This window comes from Carassius auratus, unplaced genomic scaffold (assembly GCF_003368295.1).
Source record: "Carassius auratus strain Wakin unplaced genomic scaffold, ASM336829v1 scaf_tig00214847, whole genome shotgun sequence".
NCBI lineage: Eukaryota > Metazoa > Chordata > Actinopteri > Cypriniformes > Cyprinidae > Carassius > Carassius auratus.
Genome location: NW_020527826.1, coordinates 35,354 through 50,418, shown reverse-complemented (window position 1 = coordinate 50,418; position 15,065 = coordinate 35,354). Strand labels below are relative to the sequence as shown.

Genomic DNA, 15,065 nt, shown 5'->3' with positions numbered 1-15,065 from the left:
TATGGGTGCATTCAAATATTCCTTCTTTTCCTGCATATGCTTCGTTTTTGGCCATCATATTGTAGATGCATTTAAATATTATACAATTTTCTGGGATCAAATTACACTAATATCATAGGCATCATTTGGACATAATGCATTCGAAGGATCCTACCTAGACTGTTTCTGCAAATAATATTTTTGGGCAGCTGCACATCCTTAGACTGCAATTTTGAACATTTCTACCTGGATTTAGTTTTTTTTTTTTTTTTTGTATTGCAGGTATATTCAAACATTTCTACATTTGACACTTTACTATAGATGAATTTGAAGGATCCCACAATTTTTGGACATCACAGGCATATTGAAATGTTCCTAAATGCATATTTAGGCATAAGACACATGCAAATGTTCCATCATGTGTGCTTTCAAACACTTCTGAAATGGAATTGTTTTGAGAATTATAGATATATTTGAAGACACTGACCTATTCCATTTAAGCGAGCAGCAGTTTTTGGCAGGATAGGCACAGTATGTCAAATATTCAAAGACAGCAGGCATTGGTAGAGTGTTCCTGCCAAGATAGCTTTAGATAACCTTTACAGGCCTTTTTTGGGCATCATGGGAACATTTGACTGCTTTTTTGGACATGAAGTTTTTGAAGCCTCCAACCTAGACAGTTACTATGAGCAGCATTTTTGGGCAGCTTGGGCACATTGTTTGTCCTTAGCCAATATTTTGGGGGATTATTTTTAGACACATTATTTTGAGGTATTAAGCACATGAAAATGTTACATTGTGGATGCTTTCAAACATTCCTACATTGACCATTTTTGGGCAAAATGTATGTATTTTAATGCTCCAACCCAGACGTTTTCAACAAGCTGCATTTTTTAAGCAGGATAGGTATGTTGAATGTCCATAGGCATCATTGGGGTCAGTTCAAACAGAACTCTTTTTTTCCATTCCATTGCACTGATTTTCAACTGTTGGATGTGTTTGGATGTTGCATTTGTGTCTTACATCTTTTGAGGCCCGTTAGAATGTTCTTTTGTCTGGATAACCCTAGGGTCCCTTTTAGTGCATCACAGGCATCTTAATTGTGCCTAGAAAGCGTTTTGGGTATCACAGGTGAGCCTGAACATTCCTTACGACAGCACTTTTGAATTTTAGTAGGCATATTTGAATGTTCCTCATTACTTATGTTTTTGGGCATCATGGGTGAGCAGGAAACATTCTTACAGAGAAAGCATTTTTAGCCATTTATATTAACTTTTGAACCTGTCCGTGAACCCCAAAAATGCTGTCTAAATCTCACTAGATTCTGGAATAGCCTCTCTCTCTTTATGACTTTTGATCATAGGGAAACCATCTTGTGAGTGTATACAGCCATATTGCTTTGACACACACACTCACACAAACACACACACACACACACACACACACACACACACACACACACACACACACACACACACACACAGCTGCAGAGGGCAGTGCCTCTGCTCATCACCATACTAATGCAGCTTTAATGAACACATTAAAACCCCTCAAATGTTTCTGATGTTTAATCACCCCTCTGATGTTTAAACGTTCCGCATCTCTCCTTATCCTGTCCTGGTGTGTGTGCCACACACTTTCCCCCCACTGCTTCCTCTTCCTTGTGTCTCCAGGCTTTTTCATTTCACATTCCATGTGACAGTACATCACTGCTACATTTCCATTTTGTGTCAGGCTCACGCTCCCTTTTTCCTGCCTCTCTCTTTCGCGTCTTCATTGTGCTGACACAATTGACATCTGTATTCTGCCACGTGCTGTGCTTTAAGTTGTTTGTTCACCCCTCAACGTAAGGCATTAGCAGAACACATGTAATGTCAATGGCTGTGTCGCTATGACAACCTTACAGGGGTCTAGAGTGAGGGAACGAGGAAAGTGTGAGTGCTGGCATCACCGACTCGAGGTTGTTAAGATAGTCACACTATCCATTGCACTCTCGAAATGAGTGCGAGATAAATTAATTATCATATTTTCCAGACTATAAGTCGCAATTTTTTTCATATTGTGACTGGTCCTGCGACTTATAGTCAGGTGCGACTTATTTATCAAAATTATTTTGACATGAACCAAGAGTAATGAACTAAGAGAAATGAACCAACATAAAACATTACCGTCTCCAGCCGCGAGAGGGCGCTCTATGTTGCTCAGTGCTGTAGACGGTAATGTTTTCTCTTGGTTCTTGGTTCTAAATAAATGCGACTTATAGTCCAGTGCGACTTATATATGTTTTTTTCCTCATCATGACATATTTTTGGACTGATGCGACTTATACTCAGGTGCGACTTATAGTCCGAAAAATACGGTACACAGAATTGGGCGTTTTCTTTAATTGCCGAAGTGTGATGGATCAAAGAAACTTGAGAGTGATTTGTAAACTCGAATATGATTCCCTTATAAATAAACTGAATATATAAATTATACAATTTTATTATCATCATTTCTTTTTCGTTTTTCTAAAAGTGTTTAGTGTGCCATTTCAAGATGGAGGAATGAAGTTTGGCTAAGCAATACTCCTCACAATATATTAAACGGGGCATTAAACCAAAAGCCCACTGTAGCTGTCACTGCATCCGTCGCTTTTGAAATGAACATAATCTATTATATAGACCCTGACGTGAATTATGGATCAGATATCAAGAACAATTTCTCCCAAAGATTGAAGTGGGACGTGTCATAAAAACAAGCAGAGCGTCCCGTGCAATGATAGGCTAAAATAAAAAAATGAAAAACGAGCTAATTGAAATAGTCTTCTTCTCTGTCCATTACCACATAAGTAATGTAAAGAAAACTGCTGACAAATGCCCAAGCAGAGGAGCAGCTTCCACACGCGCAGCGGAGAAAGATACTCTGTTGTGATGTTCACGTTTCGCGTCTGTTCCAGAGGTTCAGTGCTACTCTCGTGCTCCTAGTTGTCATGGCGACTAACAAGAGCATCTCAGCAGCATCCTAAGAGAGCTCCAAACACTGAATATTGAAAACAAGCCACTGGCGAGATGACTGCCGTGTCCTGCCGCCGATCTGGAAGTGTGATAAAAGTGCAGTCGCAGCCGTGGCAGCAGTGCCTTAGGGCACGTCATTCATCCTCCATCCACCCAGTTCCTCTTTCATAGACTCATTCAGTCATTCCTCTGTGAAGTTTATCCTTTTGTTTACCCTTGCTTTTTTCATGCATCCATCACAATTTTTCTTCAAAATAAGTGAAAACATGAATAAATACAAATTTTATTAGTTTATTCTGAATTCCCCCCATTTATTCCATGAGTGCAGTTTAAACACTTTTGTCTCTATTCATTAATTTTTACCCTTTTGTCAATTCTTCATTTTTATCATTCATTCATCCCATTTGTTTATTTATGGGTAGTTGACATTTTTTATTAGACCAGTCCATTCATCCATCTTTTTCTGTGTACTTTTTATTATTATTATTAATTCCCTAATTTACACATTCATGTAATCTTTCAGTACCCTTAATTTTTTATTAATCTATGAATTTACCATTTCTTCCAAAAGTATCTCTATTTATTTTCTAATTTACCGTATATAAATAAAATCCAAATATTATTTATCAATTCACAAATAAATGCGCCTTTCCTTCGTTTATTTGTTGTTTCATTCATCCAATTTTTCATTCAAAATTTTGCTTGTTTGTTACTCATTCATTCAGCCTTTTTGGTCTTTTTCTGTATTAATTAATTGATTAATTCATTTGGTTAGGCAGATATACATTTCTTCAAGAAGTTGATAATTTTTACTCTCATTCATATTGTATCCGACTGTTCATCCATCTTTTCTCTCTGCTTATTCACTTCCTAATTTATACATCTGTTAAATTCATCTTTCAGCACCCTTGATTTTGCTAAATTCATCTAAATTCATCCATCTACCCTTTTTCCAATGTCTTTTTTTATCTCCTCACAAATGCAGTATACATTCACCCTAGCTATTCATTCATTCATCAACTATTTTTTTCATTCAAATTTCATTCAAAATTTAGCTTGTTTGTTCGTTCGTTCATTCATTCAGCTTTACTTTCTGCATTTGTTTTTTTTAATCCTTCCATTCAGTCTCTTTTCTTCTGTATTCATTCATTGATTTATTCATTTGGTTAGGCAGTCATATCTTGAGTTTTCGGTCGTTCTGTAAATGAATGTCTTTTTTATGTTCATTGCGATTCAGTGTTGTCATTTCTGTTTAATGTTCAGCAGAGAGGGTTTGCTTAAGAATCCCTTAAGTATTCAGCACAAATCACACACACCACCCCAAGTGGAGAGGTGACTAATGGAACTCCCATCTATCACTCTTTATCTCTTACTGCACTCTCTCCTTCTCTTTATCACTTTCACTCAGACTCCTCCTTTATCACCCCGCTTTTTTCCCCTCTTCTCCTCCTGCAGGTTTTTCAGTAACATAACTCTATCTGGACGGGACTATTCCTTTAATAATGATGGTTATCTGGCAAATCCACTCCTGGATGTTATCTCCTACACTGCAGGAAGAGGCTGGGAGGAGGTAGGGGTGGAGCCATTAGTATGCTTAAAAGTGTTTAGACATTCACGGTTATCACTGAACTGTTTTAAATGCAGCTCCCAAGTGAGATCACATTTTGCCTTGTGACTGGTGTAGAATGCATTCGAAATGAACCGTTGTCACATACAGAAGGGACTGAAGTGCATCAAAGAATAAATATATGCACAATCGCATTACATTACAATACATTTTGTGCAAAGCCCGAAAGTTGCATTGACACAATTATTTTAATTGTATTATAATATATAAACTGTGTTATTAACGTAACTAAGCTTGATTTTTGATATTTAGTACTTTTAGTACATTTACTTACGATATAATGCAGCAAAATTATTAACCTGCAGTTCACTGTAATCTCTCTCTCCTTCTATTGAAAATTTATGAATTCATGGTAAAAAAAAAAAAAAAGTTATAAAAATAAATAGTCTGCAGGTCATACCTTTTTTTTTTTTTTTGTACATGCTTATTTATGTTTTATTGTGTAATTCACAACGTTCCTGTTTTTCCAATAACTTGTCTGTTAGTTTAAATTACTCTAGAAAGGGAAATTGTTTACGGGGCAATGCACTTGAATGCAATTGAGTGGCAATTGCAAATGATTGCACATAAAGTACAGCATTTTCCTGGCAAACGTCAATAAGCCATAAGAAATAATAGATTTTTGCAGGAACGTTTTTGGTATTCATGCACTTTTAGTGGCTGGTTTCAGAACCGTGCCAGTGGAGCTGCAGAAATTGAAATCATTCATTGTCGAGCTAGAACAAAAGTCTGTTTTATTATATTTAATGGTCATTTTTACTGACAGATGGTTAACACTTGGGATTGGGAATCATTGTGAGGTTAAAAAGGTGCCATGCTGCAGTAGCTTTGAAAGATTTGGGTTTACATGACTTGTTGAAAGATAAAATAGCTGTCATTTGGGAAGACAGAAATTTTATATGTGCTTCAGCTTCAGTTTATTACTTAATAAAATTGGCACTACATTCACAAACTGTGTTGAAAATGTCAGATGCCTACACCAGTCATATTCAACGTGCCAGTATGTAATATTCTGCATCTGTATGAAGTCTGAAGTCATTTTAATGGTATCATCTTATTGTTGTAGGTAGGTTGGTGGGAAAATGGAGTGCTGCGTCTGCGTTATCCTCCCTGGTCCCGTTACGGCCTGTTCCTCAAACCTCTGGATGACTCCCAGCACCTGCGTGTGGTTACTCTGGAGGAGAGGCCGTTTGTCATTGTAGAGCCTGCTGATCCTGGAACAGGCTCTTGTATCAGAGACTCTGTGCCATGCCGTCTGCCACTCAACAACAGGTCAAGGTTCAGTCTGTGGATTTTTAGACTGGAAATGTTCAACCTTTGGGGTTATCACTTTGGCAAATGTGTCAGTGAATATGCAGATATTGCAAATTACATTCACATTACCCCAGGGGCATTCATTTCCTGTCCTGTCATTGGCACTTACGGAATTTAAATAAATTAGAAATGCACATATAAATGAAAGAGGTTGATCAATGATAGTTCTGTGTTTGAGCACTTTACTTCATTCACTTTATGTAAATGCTGAATTTCTCAAAATCACAAAAAAAAAAAAAAAAATCTATATTACTTATTTCTACGACGGCGTTTTAGTTCCATGTTATAAAAAAAATGTAAATCTAAGATTACGAGATTAAAGTCGAATATTACAAAAATAAAGTCGAAAATTTCGAGAATAAAGTCGTAATACTATGAGAATAAAGTCAAAATATTAGGAAAATAAAGTCGAAATGTTTCGAGAATAAAGTCGTAATACTATGAGAATAAAGTCAAAATATTAGGAGAATAAAGTCGAAATGTTTCGAGAATAAAGTCGTAATACTATGAGAATAAAGTCAAAATATTAGGAAAATAAAGTCGAAATGTTTCGAGAATAAAGTCGTAATACTATGAGAATAACGTCAAAATATTAGGAGAATAAAGTTTAAATGTTTCGAGAATAAAGTCGTAATACTATGAGAATAAAGTCAAAATATTAGGAGAATAAAGTTTAAATGTTTCGAGAATAAAGTCGTAATACTATGAGAATAAAGTCAAAATATTAGGAGAATAAAGTCGAAATGTTTCGATAATAAAGTCGTAATACTATGAGAATAAAGTCGAAATATTAGGAGAATAAAGATGAAATGTTTCGAGAATAAAGTCATAATACTATGAGAATAAAGTCGAAATATTACAAGAATAAAGTTTAAATGTTTCGAGAATAAAATCTTAAAACTATAAGAATAAAGTTGAAATATTACGAGATTAAAGTCGAAATATTATGAGAATAATTTTTCACATATTTAAAATTTTCACAAAGAAAACAGTTTAATTAAATGAATTGTTACACATAAATACAGCGATCTGATCATTAAAGAGCTTGAAAAACACATTATTGTAAGACACAATTTGTGTTTCGTTATAAAACTGATTTTGAAAGCTGAGAAATTAAAAGTAGGTCTATCAAAAGCACAAATCTTATTGCTATTGGGTGGCTGGCACTCTACAAATAACGAATGCAATGGAAAATATGAAATATTATTTCCAAGCATAGTGTCCCTGCAAATATGACACAGTATGATTTCTGCTAATAATCCCACATATATTTGTATTGTATTAAAAAAGTGTTAAATAATAGAGCTACAGCAGCCCCCAAAGGAATGTCGATTGGGTGTGTGAGCTCATGTTAAGATAAAAAGTTGTACCTGCTCAGTCTGTTAATAAATATCATATTCTTGACACTAAGCTGTTTCCGTGTGTCCTTAAAACTGACTCTTCCTCATCCTAGTAAGGTGATGCAGCCATTCGAATGCAACAATATTCAAATCAATTCCGGTGGCCTGCAACTTCTCCCATGCTCTCAGTCCAGGACATTTACATGCCACATAAAGGCCTACTCTCAAAATAATATAACTTTAATTTCTAAGATTTAAATTCTTTTGACTTTATTCTCGTAGTATTACGACTTTATTCTCAAAGTATTTCGACATTATTCTTGTAATTTCGACTTTATTCTCATAATTTCGACTTTATTCTTGAAACATTTCGACTTTATTCTCGAAGTATTTTGACTTTATTCTTGTAATATTTCGACTTTTTACTCAGGTGCACTCAGGGCGTGTCCAAATCCACTTTTGCTATTTTAACGACGGAAAAACGACGGTAAAATCTAAACGGTCTAAACGGGTTTGTAACTTTTCTCTTAATGAGTAATGGGTGTTCTTGGGGTGTAACGTGCAATAAACCAATCAGACTCTCATCTTCCATTCCCTTTAAGAGCCAGTTACACTCGTGCCATGACGGATTTGCTATTTACACGGCAGAATTTGGCAAGTGCAAAGACAGAACGCGTCTCCGAGATGAAACGGAGCTGCTCGTGTGCGAGCAAACAGATAGCCTAATTCTGATACATGCGATGACTATCCATTATGACATGTAGGCATATATATATATATATATATATATATATATATATATATATATATATATATATATATATATATATATATATATATATATATATATATATATATATATATATATATATATATATTTATTTAATTAGCCTACACATTTTTTTACTTTTTAATATTTGGCATGTTTGTGTGCTGCTGTGCATCCCTGTGTTTAATAAGTAGCATGTAAGCACTTTGTGGACCTGCCTATGCTAACATGCTCTTTAAATAACAAAGAAAAAACTTTTTCAGCTCCTTAAAATAGCAATGTGCCAGTAATGCGCCTGAACACACCTCTTTTTTAAACCAGCATGCCCATGGGCAGACAAATGGGTGCAAATGCATTTGCTAATTAAATGACGTGGTGCTGGACGGGAAAATGCAAACGGCGCCGGACTGAAACTAGCAAACAGTCTTACGCCTTGCGTCGCATTACACCGGGTGTATGATAGGGCCCTTAGATTTTATTTTTTTTATGTGGCACTAAAATGCTGTGGTATATTTCAAATTGTGGAACTTTTTTTTATTTTTATGAATAGACACTTTACTATATATAGTAATGACTGCTTTTTGGCCACCAGTGTATATTTTACAGTAATTATTGCTGTGGTGCAGTCATTTTAATTAGGCAAAATAAATATAAAAATATAAATAATTCAATCTTTAGATAATGACATTTTCCTGTTTGATCACTGCTCCAGTTTCTATTAAGTAGTGCTTGTTTTTAAAACAGTAGAAGATTTACTTTAAAGAATCTTATACTTTATGCTGATAGACCTCAGATTATGTGTTAGCCCTAGGTGACAAATCACAGAATTCTAAGCAGGGATGTTCATTTAGTTTCTTTTACTTGGTTTCTCTAGATTATTTCTTTCTTTTGTGTCACTGTCCCCTTTCTGTTTTTTTCCCCTTTTCTATGTCTTTCTCTTCTTCTTTTCAATTACAGCATGGTTGTTGAGGTCATTCACTCCACGAAGCACTGCTGCAAAGGCTTCTGTATTGATGTTCTCAAGCGCCTGGCTAAAATAGTAGGCTTCACCTATGACCTCTATCTGGTGACCAATGGCAGGCATGGAAAGAACATAGATGGAGAGTGGAATGGAATGGTCGGGGAGGTCAGGCCCTCATTTTATCTCTCAACTATCTGTTCACCTTGATTTTATTATCACAAAGTTGACTGAATTCAGGTGCAGCAGGGTTTTTTTTTTTTTTGTATTGAATTGTGACAACGATAAGGCACCAGGCCATAATATGGAGGCAAATGTTTTTGAATTTTTTTTATTTTTTACGTTTAAACTAAGCTACATTCTGATTTAACTGAATTTAACATTCAGATTTAATATTCAGACTAAGTAGTCCATAAAGGTTAGTTACTACTTTGACAAACTTTTTAAAATCCACTTTCTCTGTTCGTAATGTGATTAACCTCTTTCCCCACCAGGTGGTGTCCAAGCGGGCTGACATGGCAATCGGCTCCTTGACTATTAATGAAGAGAGGTCAGAGGTTGTGGAGTTCTCTGTTCCGTTTGTGGAGACTGGCATCAGTGTCATGGTCTCTCGCAGCAATGGCACAGTGTCACCATCTGCTTTCCTAGGTAAGGGAATAGGAGGGAGCACCAGACTTCATTTTTACTTTTAGGCATATGGCAGACACTTATCCAAAGTAAAACAATGTATTTGTATGCACCTTTCCTTCGGAATCAAGCCCTTGACCTTGATTTTGCCAGCACTATGCTGTACCAGTTGAGCTACAGGTTTAAAATTTATTTAGATTTAGTGTTATATATCATGTTTACTGTAAAATTTTGTATTTCCAAAAATTTTTGCTGATTATCTTTTGACTCTTTAGGCACACTGCCAAATGGTAATATTTAATAAGGATCTTTATATAATCTTGTACTTCGCAATCCAACTTGGCCTCTCCCTAACAATTAACTTTTTTGTTAATAGTTAAGATGGTCTTGTCATCGTCCAATTTTCCTTGATATACATATACAGTACAGACCAACAGTTTGGACACACCTTCTCATTCAAAGAGTTTTCTTTATTTTCATGACTATGAAAATTGTAGATTCACACTGAAGGGATCAAAACCATGAATTAACACATGTGGAATAATATATGGAATTATATACATAACAAAAAGTGTGAAACAACTGAAAATATGTCATATTCTAGGTTCTTCAAAGTAGCCACATTTTGCTTTGATTACTGCTTTGCACACTCTTGGCATTCTCTTGATGAGCTTCAAGAGGTAGTCACCTGAAATGGTCTTCCAACAGTCTTGAAGGAGTTCCCCGAGAGATGCTTAGCACTTGTTGGCCCTTTTGTCTTCTGTCTGTGGTCCAGCTCACCCCTAAACCATCTGGATTGGGTTCAGGTCCGGTGACTGTGGAGGCCAGGTCATCTGGCGCAGCACCCCGTCACTCTCCTTCTTGGTCAAATAGCCCTTGATGCCTTCAGTGTGACTCTACAATTTTCATAGTCATGAAAATAAAAAGAATGAAAAAATGTGAGAAAGTTTGTTAAACATTGTGATGTTCCTGTAGCACCTACTGCTATGTAAATGCCATGGATCCCAACATTAAAAAATAATACTGAAAAGTATTTTAATAAGGTCCCTTATCATTTCAAATCTGATTTAAAAAGTTTGTATAGCACCTTTTTTTCCATAGATTAGCTGTTTAAGTCAGGCTTTGCAAAGAGGCAGATCAATTGGCTGTTTAATTCTAAGGGTTTTAGATAGTGTGGGCAATACTCAGTAAAATCTAAACTATAGACATATTGACACACATATATACATATATATATATATATATATATATATATATATATATATATATATATATAAATGTCATGATCCCTTTAAATAGTTTGGATTGTCATCCATTCATTTGTATATTTTTTCCACCATTATAGAGCCGTACAGCCCAGCTGTGTGGGTGATGATGTTCGTCATGTGCCTGTCTGTGGTAGCAGTGACCGTCTTCATATTCGAATTCTTCAGCCCTGTTGGATATAACCGAAGCTTACAGAGTGGAAAGAGTATGTTGTTTATAAATTTAAAGGTTTTGCTCGTGGTAGATTCATAACTGCAATCAGAAATGAAGGATTTGTTTACAGATTGTTATTATCATTGTAAGCACGTTCCAGAGTTTACCTCGAGCTGTGTTCCTCCTTTTCTCATGTGTCTTTTGTTGTCTACCTTTATACTTGCTGTTATCACTGTCTATGTCATAATTAAACATGTCTCACTTGGCCTTCATGTGTTATTCTTCCCTCAGAGGCAGGAGGTTCAAAGTTCACCATAGGGAAGTCTATTTGGCTGCTGTGGGCTCTGGTGTTTAATAACTCTGTTCCGGTGGAAAACCCAAGAGGCACCACCAGTAAGATAATGGTGCTGGTCTGGGCTTTCTTTGCTGTCATCTTCCTAGCCAGCTACACTGCTAACCTGGCTGCTTTCATGATCCAAGAAGAGTACATCGACACTGTGTCTGGCCTCAGTGATAAGAAGGTAGAGAATGATACAAGTGATTTTATTTTGTAACAAATTTCCAGTTTTTTTTGTTACCACGTTGAGCTGGTTGAGTTTATGCAGGTCATACTTGTGTGGAAACATCATGTAATGAATATGATTGTTTTATATTTGCATGATAATACATTTTTATTTGCAAATAAAATAATTGTTATATTAAGGATTTTTTGTTGCAGTTTATAAATGTATAATTATTTATTATTTATAATTATTGGATATAGAATTGTTTCTGCCTATTTATGGCTTGGGTGACCATTTATCACTAACTTAAAGGGATATTCATAGATTATAGTAAAACAGGACCCTTTCAGAGCTAGCAAGTATTAAATATATTTTGTATTAATTGATTCATTATTCATTCCACACATTAAGTACAGATTTTACTAGTTACTATTTACTTTATACTATTAGTTTAGTTTAGCTAAAGCAACATTCCGTGATTTTGTTTGTCATCTTTTTTTTAAATTAAAATGTATTTTAATTTAAATTTATCTTGCTTTTTATTTCAACTTTATATCAATTACTGAAGACATTTTAGTAGTTTTAGTTAACAGTAACAACATGGTTATCAGTCGTAAAATGAAAATAAATGTTGGCTTATTGGTATCGGTCAAAATCAGTGGATTTTAAAACACATCATGTCCCATTCACTGGACATGATGTGAACTAAGCTGAGCTGTGAGCAAAATTTAGTATAAGCTTAATTAATGGTTGTGCAGCAATAAATTACATTGCAGTGATATGGATACACACTATAAATATTTTTTTTTAATGGGTCTCATTTGCATTTGAACCAGACATTTGTTTTTGTGGAGCAGTTGGGGCCAAATTATGCAAATAAATATTCTGCCTATAATCATATGAAACAATGACTTGATTTTCATTCTTTTTACTCCCACCACAGACTTTAGCGTTTCCATTCAAAGTTAGCCAAATTACTAATTGTGTGAATTTCAGTAGCCTTAAATGTAATCTTTTAGTTCAGAAACCTAATTTCCTAATGTTGTTTTCAGTTTCAGCAGCCCACAGAGCAGTATCCTCCCTTACGCTTTGGCACTGTCCCAAATGGGAGTACGGAGGAGAATATACGGAGCAATTACCCCAACATGCATCAGTACATGGTGCGTAACAATCAGAGAGGTGTGGAAGAGGCCATCGACAACCTTAAAACTGGGTGAGTGAATGACGACCATCGTGAAAGACAACACTAATTCATAGGCATAACCTGTATAATGAAGTGTTTTAGTAGTAGCCAACGCGGCAAATGAAAAATCGGCCAAACTTGAGCTTTAATCCTGATCCTAAATCAGACCACAAAAGTGCTTTGTCCCAATGAATCACGATGTTCTTTTAAGCAGAGGGGGAAAACAGATGTGCTTACAAGTAATTGACTGATATGGGGTGACATGATGGATCACAACAGAGGAGTTAATTAATTTGGTGACTGTCACTTTTCACCGCTATTTTGAAGGAGGGTGTAAAGATTGTCTTTCCTCCTTAGTGCTATGTCACTGAAAGGACAAAACATTCAGCGGGCATTGCTACTTCCACAGGATGCTATGTCTTCAACTGGATTTGTGCTTGCAGGGCAAGTGTGGTATTGATATTATCTCTTTAATGTACTGCAGTCAAACTTAGATTTGACATTTATTCATCTAGCTCTCGCTTTTAGGCAAGGCAAGGTAAGTTTATTTATAAAGCACAATATTAATTCAAAGTGCTTTACATAAAATAATGTTTTGTTACAAGATCCAAGATAGCGACACGGTTGGACGCAGCGGCTACTCCGGGTCCCGAAAACTGTGTTTTTATCTGTTAGTCTTGTTTCCTCATCTTCGAACAGTCTCATCTTATCGCAAAATCATCGGATAAACATTCTGAAACACATCTATGATTGACAGAGACTTCTGGAAATTGGCAGTGTGTACAAACATAAGCTTTCGCCGGTGACTACTGAGAAGCTACGAGGCCTCTGTCTGCTGCTGAAGTCAAAACCCTGAGACCGCGGCCTGGCCTACTGACGCTACCCGCACAAAACGTTGACGGTGTGAGAGGGTACAGAAGCATGGCAAGCATGGAGACACACGAGCTAGGCTATAGGCTAACTCCATTAGACCAGCAATTCCATCACTCATGCTCACAAACACTCCCTCTCTGGAAAATAAACTGGACTTAGTCGGCCTACACAACATGAGACAAGGGTATGTTGTGTGTTTGTTTTCACTGAAACATGGCTAAATGACACCATCTCAGACTCCGCTATTCAGCTGCACGGACTTGCCTGCTACCGAACGGACAGAGACACAGCACTGTCTGTTTTGGCCAGCACTTGACCAACTAATACTAGCACTTTTTTTTTCTTGTTTATCCTATTCTTGGGGGGGGGGGGGGGGGGGATCGTAGCTACGGGTTCTGTGTTAGACTAACTGAGACTTGACATGGCACTTATATACTGTTGTCATTCTCTCATTGGTCTGATTGGTTCTATTGTTCTCATTTGTAAATCGCTTTGGATTAAAGCGTCTGCTAGATGATTAAATGTAAATGTAAAACACGCGGGGGTGGCTTGTGTGTGTACGTCCGTTCTATCTGCCATGGCAGTTCACGGCCATTTTTATTGTCACAGCCTACATTTCCCCATGTGCAAACGCCAAGGACGTGCTTTGTGAGCTGTACAGCACCATCAGCAATCAAAAAATAAATAACCCAGACGGATTTTCGACGTTATAGCTGGTGACTTCAACCACGCAAACTTAAAGACAGTTTCGCCAAAGTTCTACCAACATGTGAACTTTGCAACAAGGAAAAAAAAAAAAAACACACTGGACTTTGTCTACACAACAGAAAAGGCAGCATACAAGGCTGTACCCTGCCACTATTTAGGGTACTGGGATCACATATCTGTTATGCTAATTCCAGTTCAAAGACTCATCTCAATTTGGCCAGATGAATGGCATCCACCTACAATAATGACACAGACCGGAAGGAATACACTGAAACAGTGAAGCCGTGGATGACAGCAGAGGTTCGTGGACTCCTAAAGACCAGAGATGAAGCATTCAGATCAGGAGATAAAGCAGACCTCAAAACAGCAAAAGCCAATCTGTCCTGTGGCAACAAAAATGCAAAACAGTCATATGCTAAAAAAAAAAAAAAAAAAAAAATCAACAATCACTTCACAGATAGCAGAGATACATAGAGCCTATTGCAAGCCATTCAGACCATCACAGACTACAAGCCCCTGACACAGGCCTGTGACAGTGACACATCCCTCCTGGATGCACTCAACCACTTTTATTCATGGTTTGAACAGCAGAATGAAACACCTGCACAAAAACTGCCCATACCTCCCAACGACCAGGCGCTCTGTCTGTCTCCAGTTGACGTTAGGAAGACCCTATCTAGGATTAACCCGGACAAGGCTGCAGGTCCCGACAACTTACCTGGCCGTGTACAGAAAGACTGTGCTGCACAGCTAAAAGATGTCCTAACAG

At 36.7% G+C, this 15,065-nt stretch overlaps 1 protein-coding gene across 4 annotated transcripts in view; it reads left to right on the top strand.

Annotated features, from left to right (window-relative positions):
- LOC113093041 (glutamate receptor ionotropic, NMDA 2D) overlaps positions 1–15,065 on the top strand; it is a 76,144-nt gene that overhangs the window by 47,935 nt on the left and 13,144 nt on the right. For all 4 annotated transcript variants that reach the window (XM_026258870.1, XM_026258867.1, XM_026258868.1 and 1 more), the window contains 7 exons: positions 4,431–4,545; positions 5,669–5,874; positions 8,983–9,151; positions 9,478–9,631; positions 10,956–11,081; positions 11,321–11,550; positions 12,585–12,745. In XM_026258870.1, coding sequence (XP_026114655.1) covers positions 4,431–4,545; positions 5,669–5,874; positions 8,983–9,151; positions 9,478–9,631; positions 10,956–11,081; positions 11,321–11,550; positions 12,585–12,745 — 1,161 coding nt within the window. The remainder of the gene's footprint in view (positions 1–4,430; positions 4,546–5,668; positions 5,875–8,982; positions 9,152–9,477; positions 9,632–10,955; positions 11,082–11,320; positions 11,551–12,584; positions 12,746–15,065) is intronic.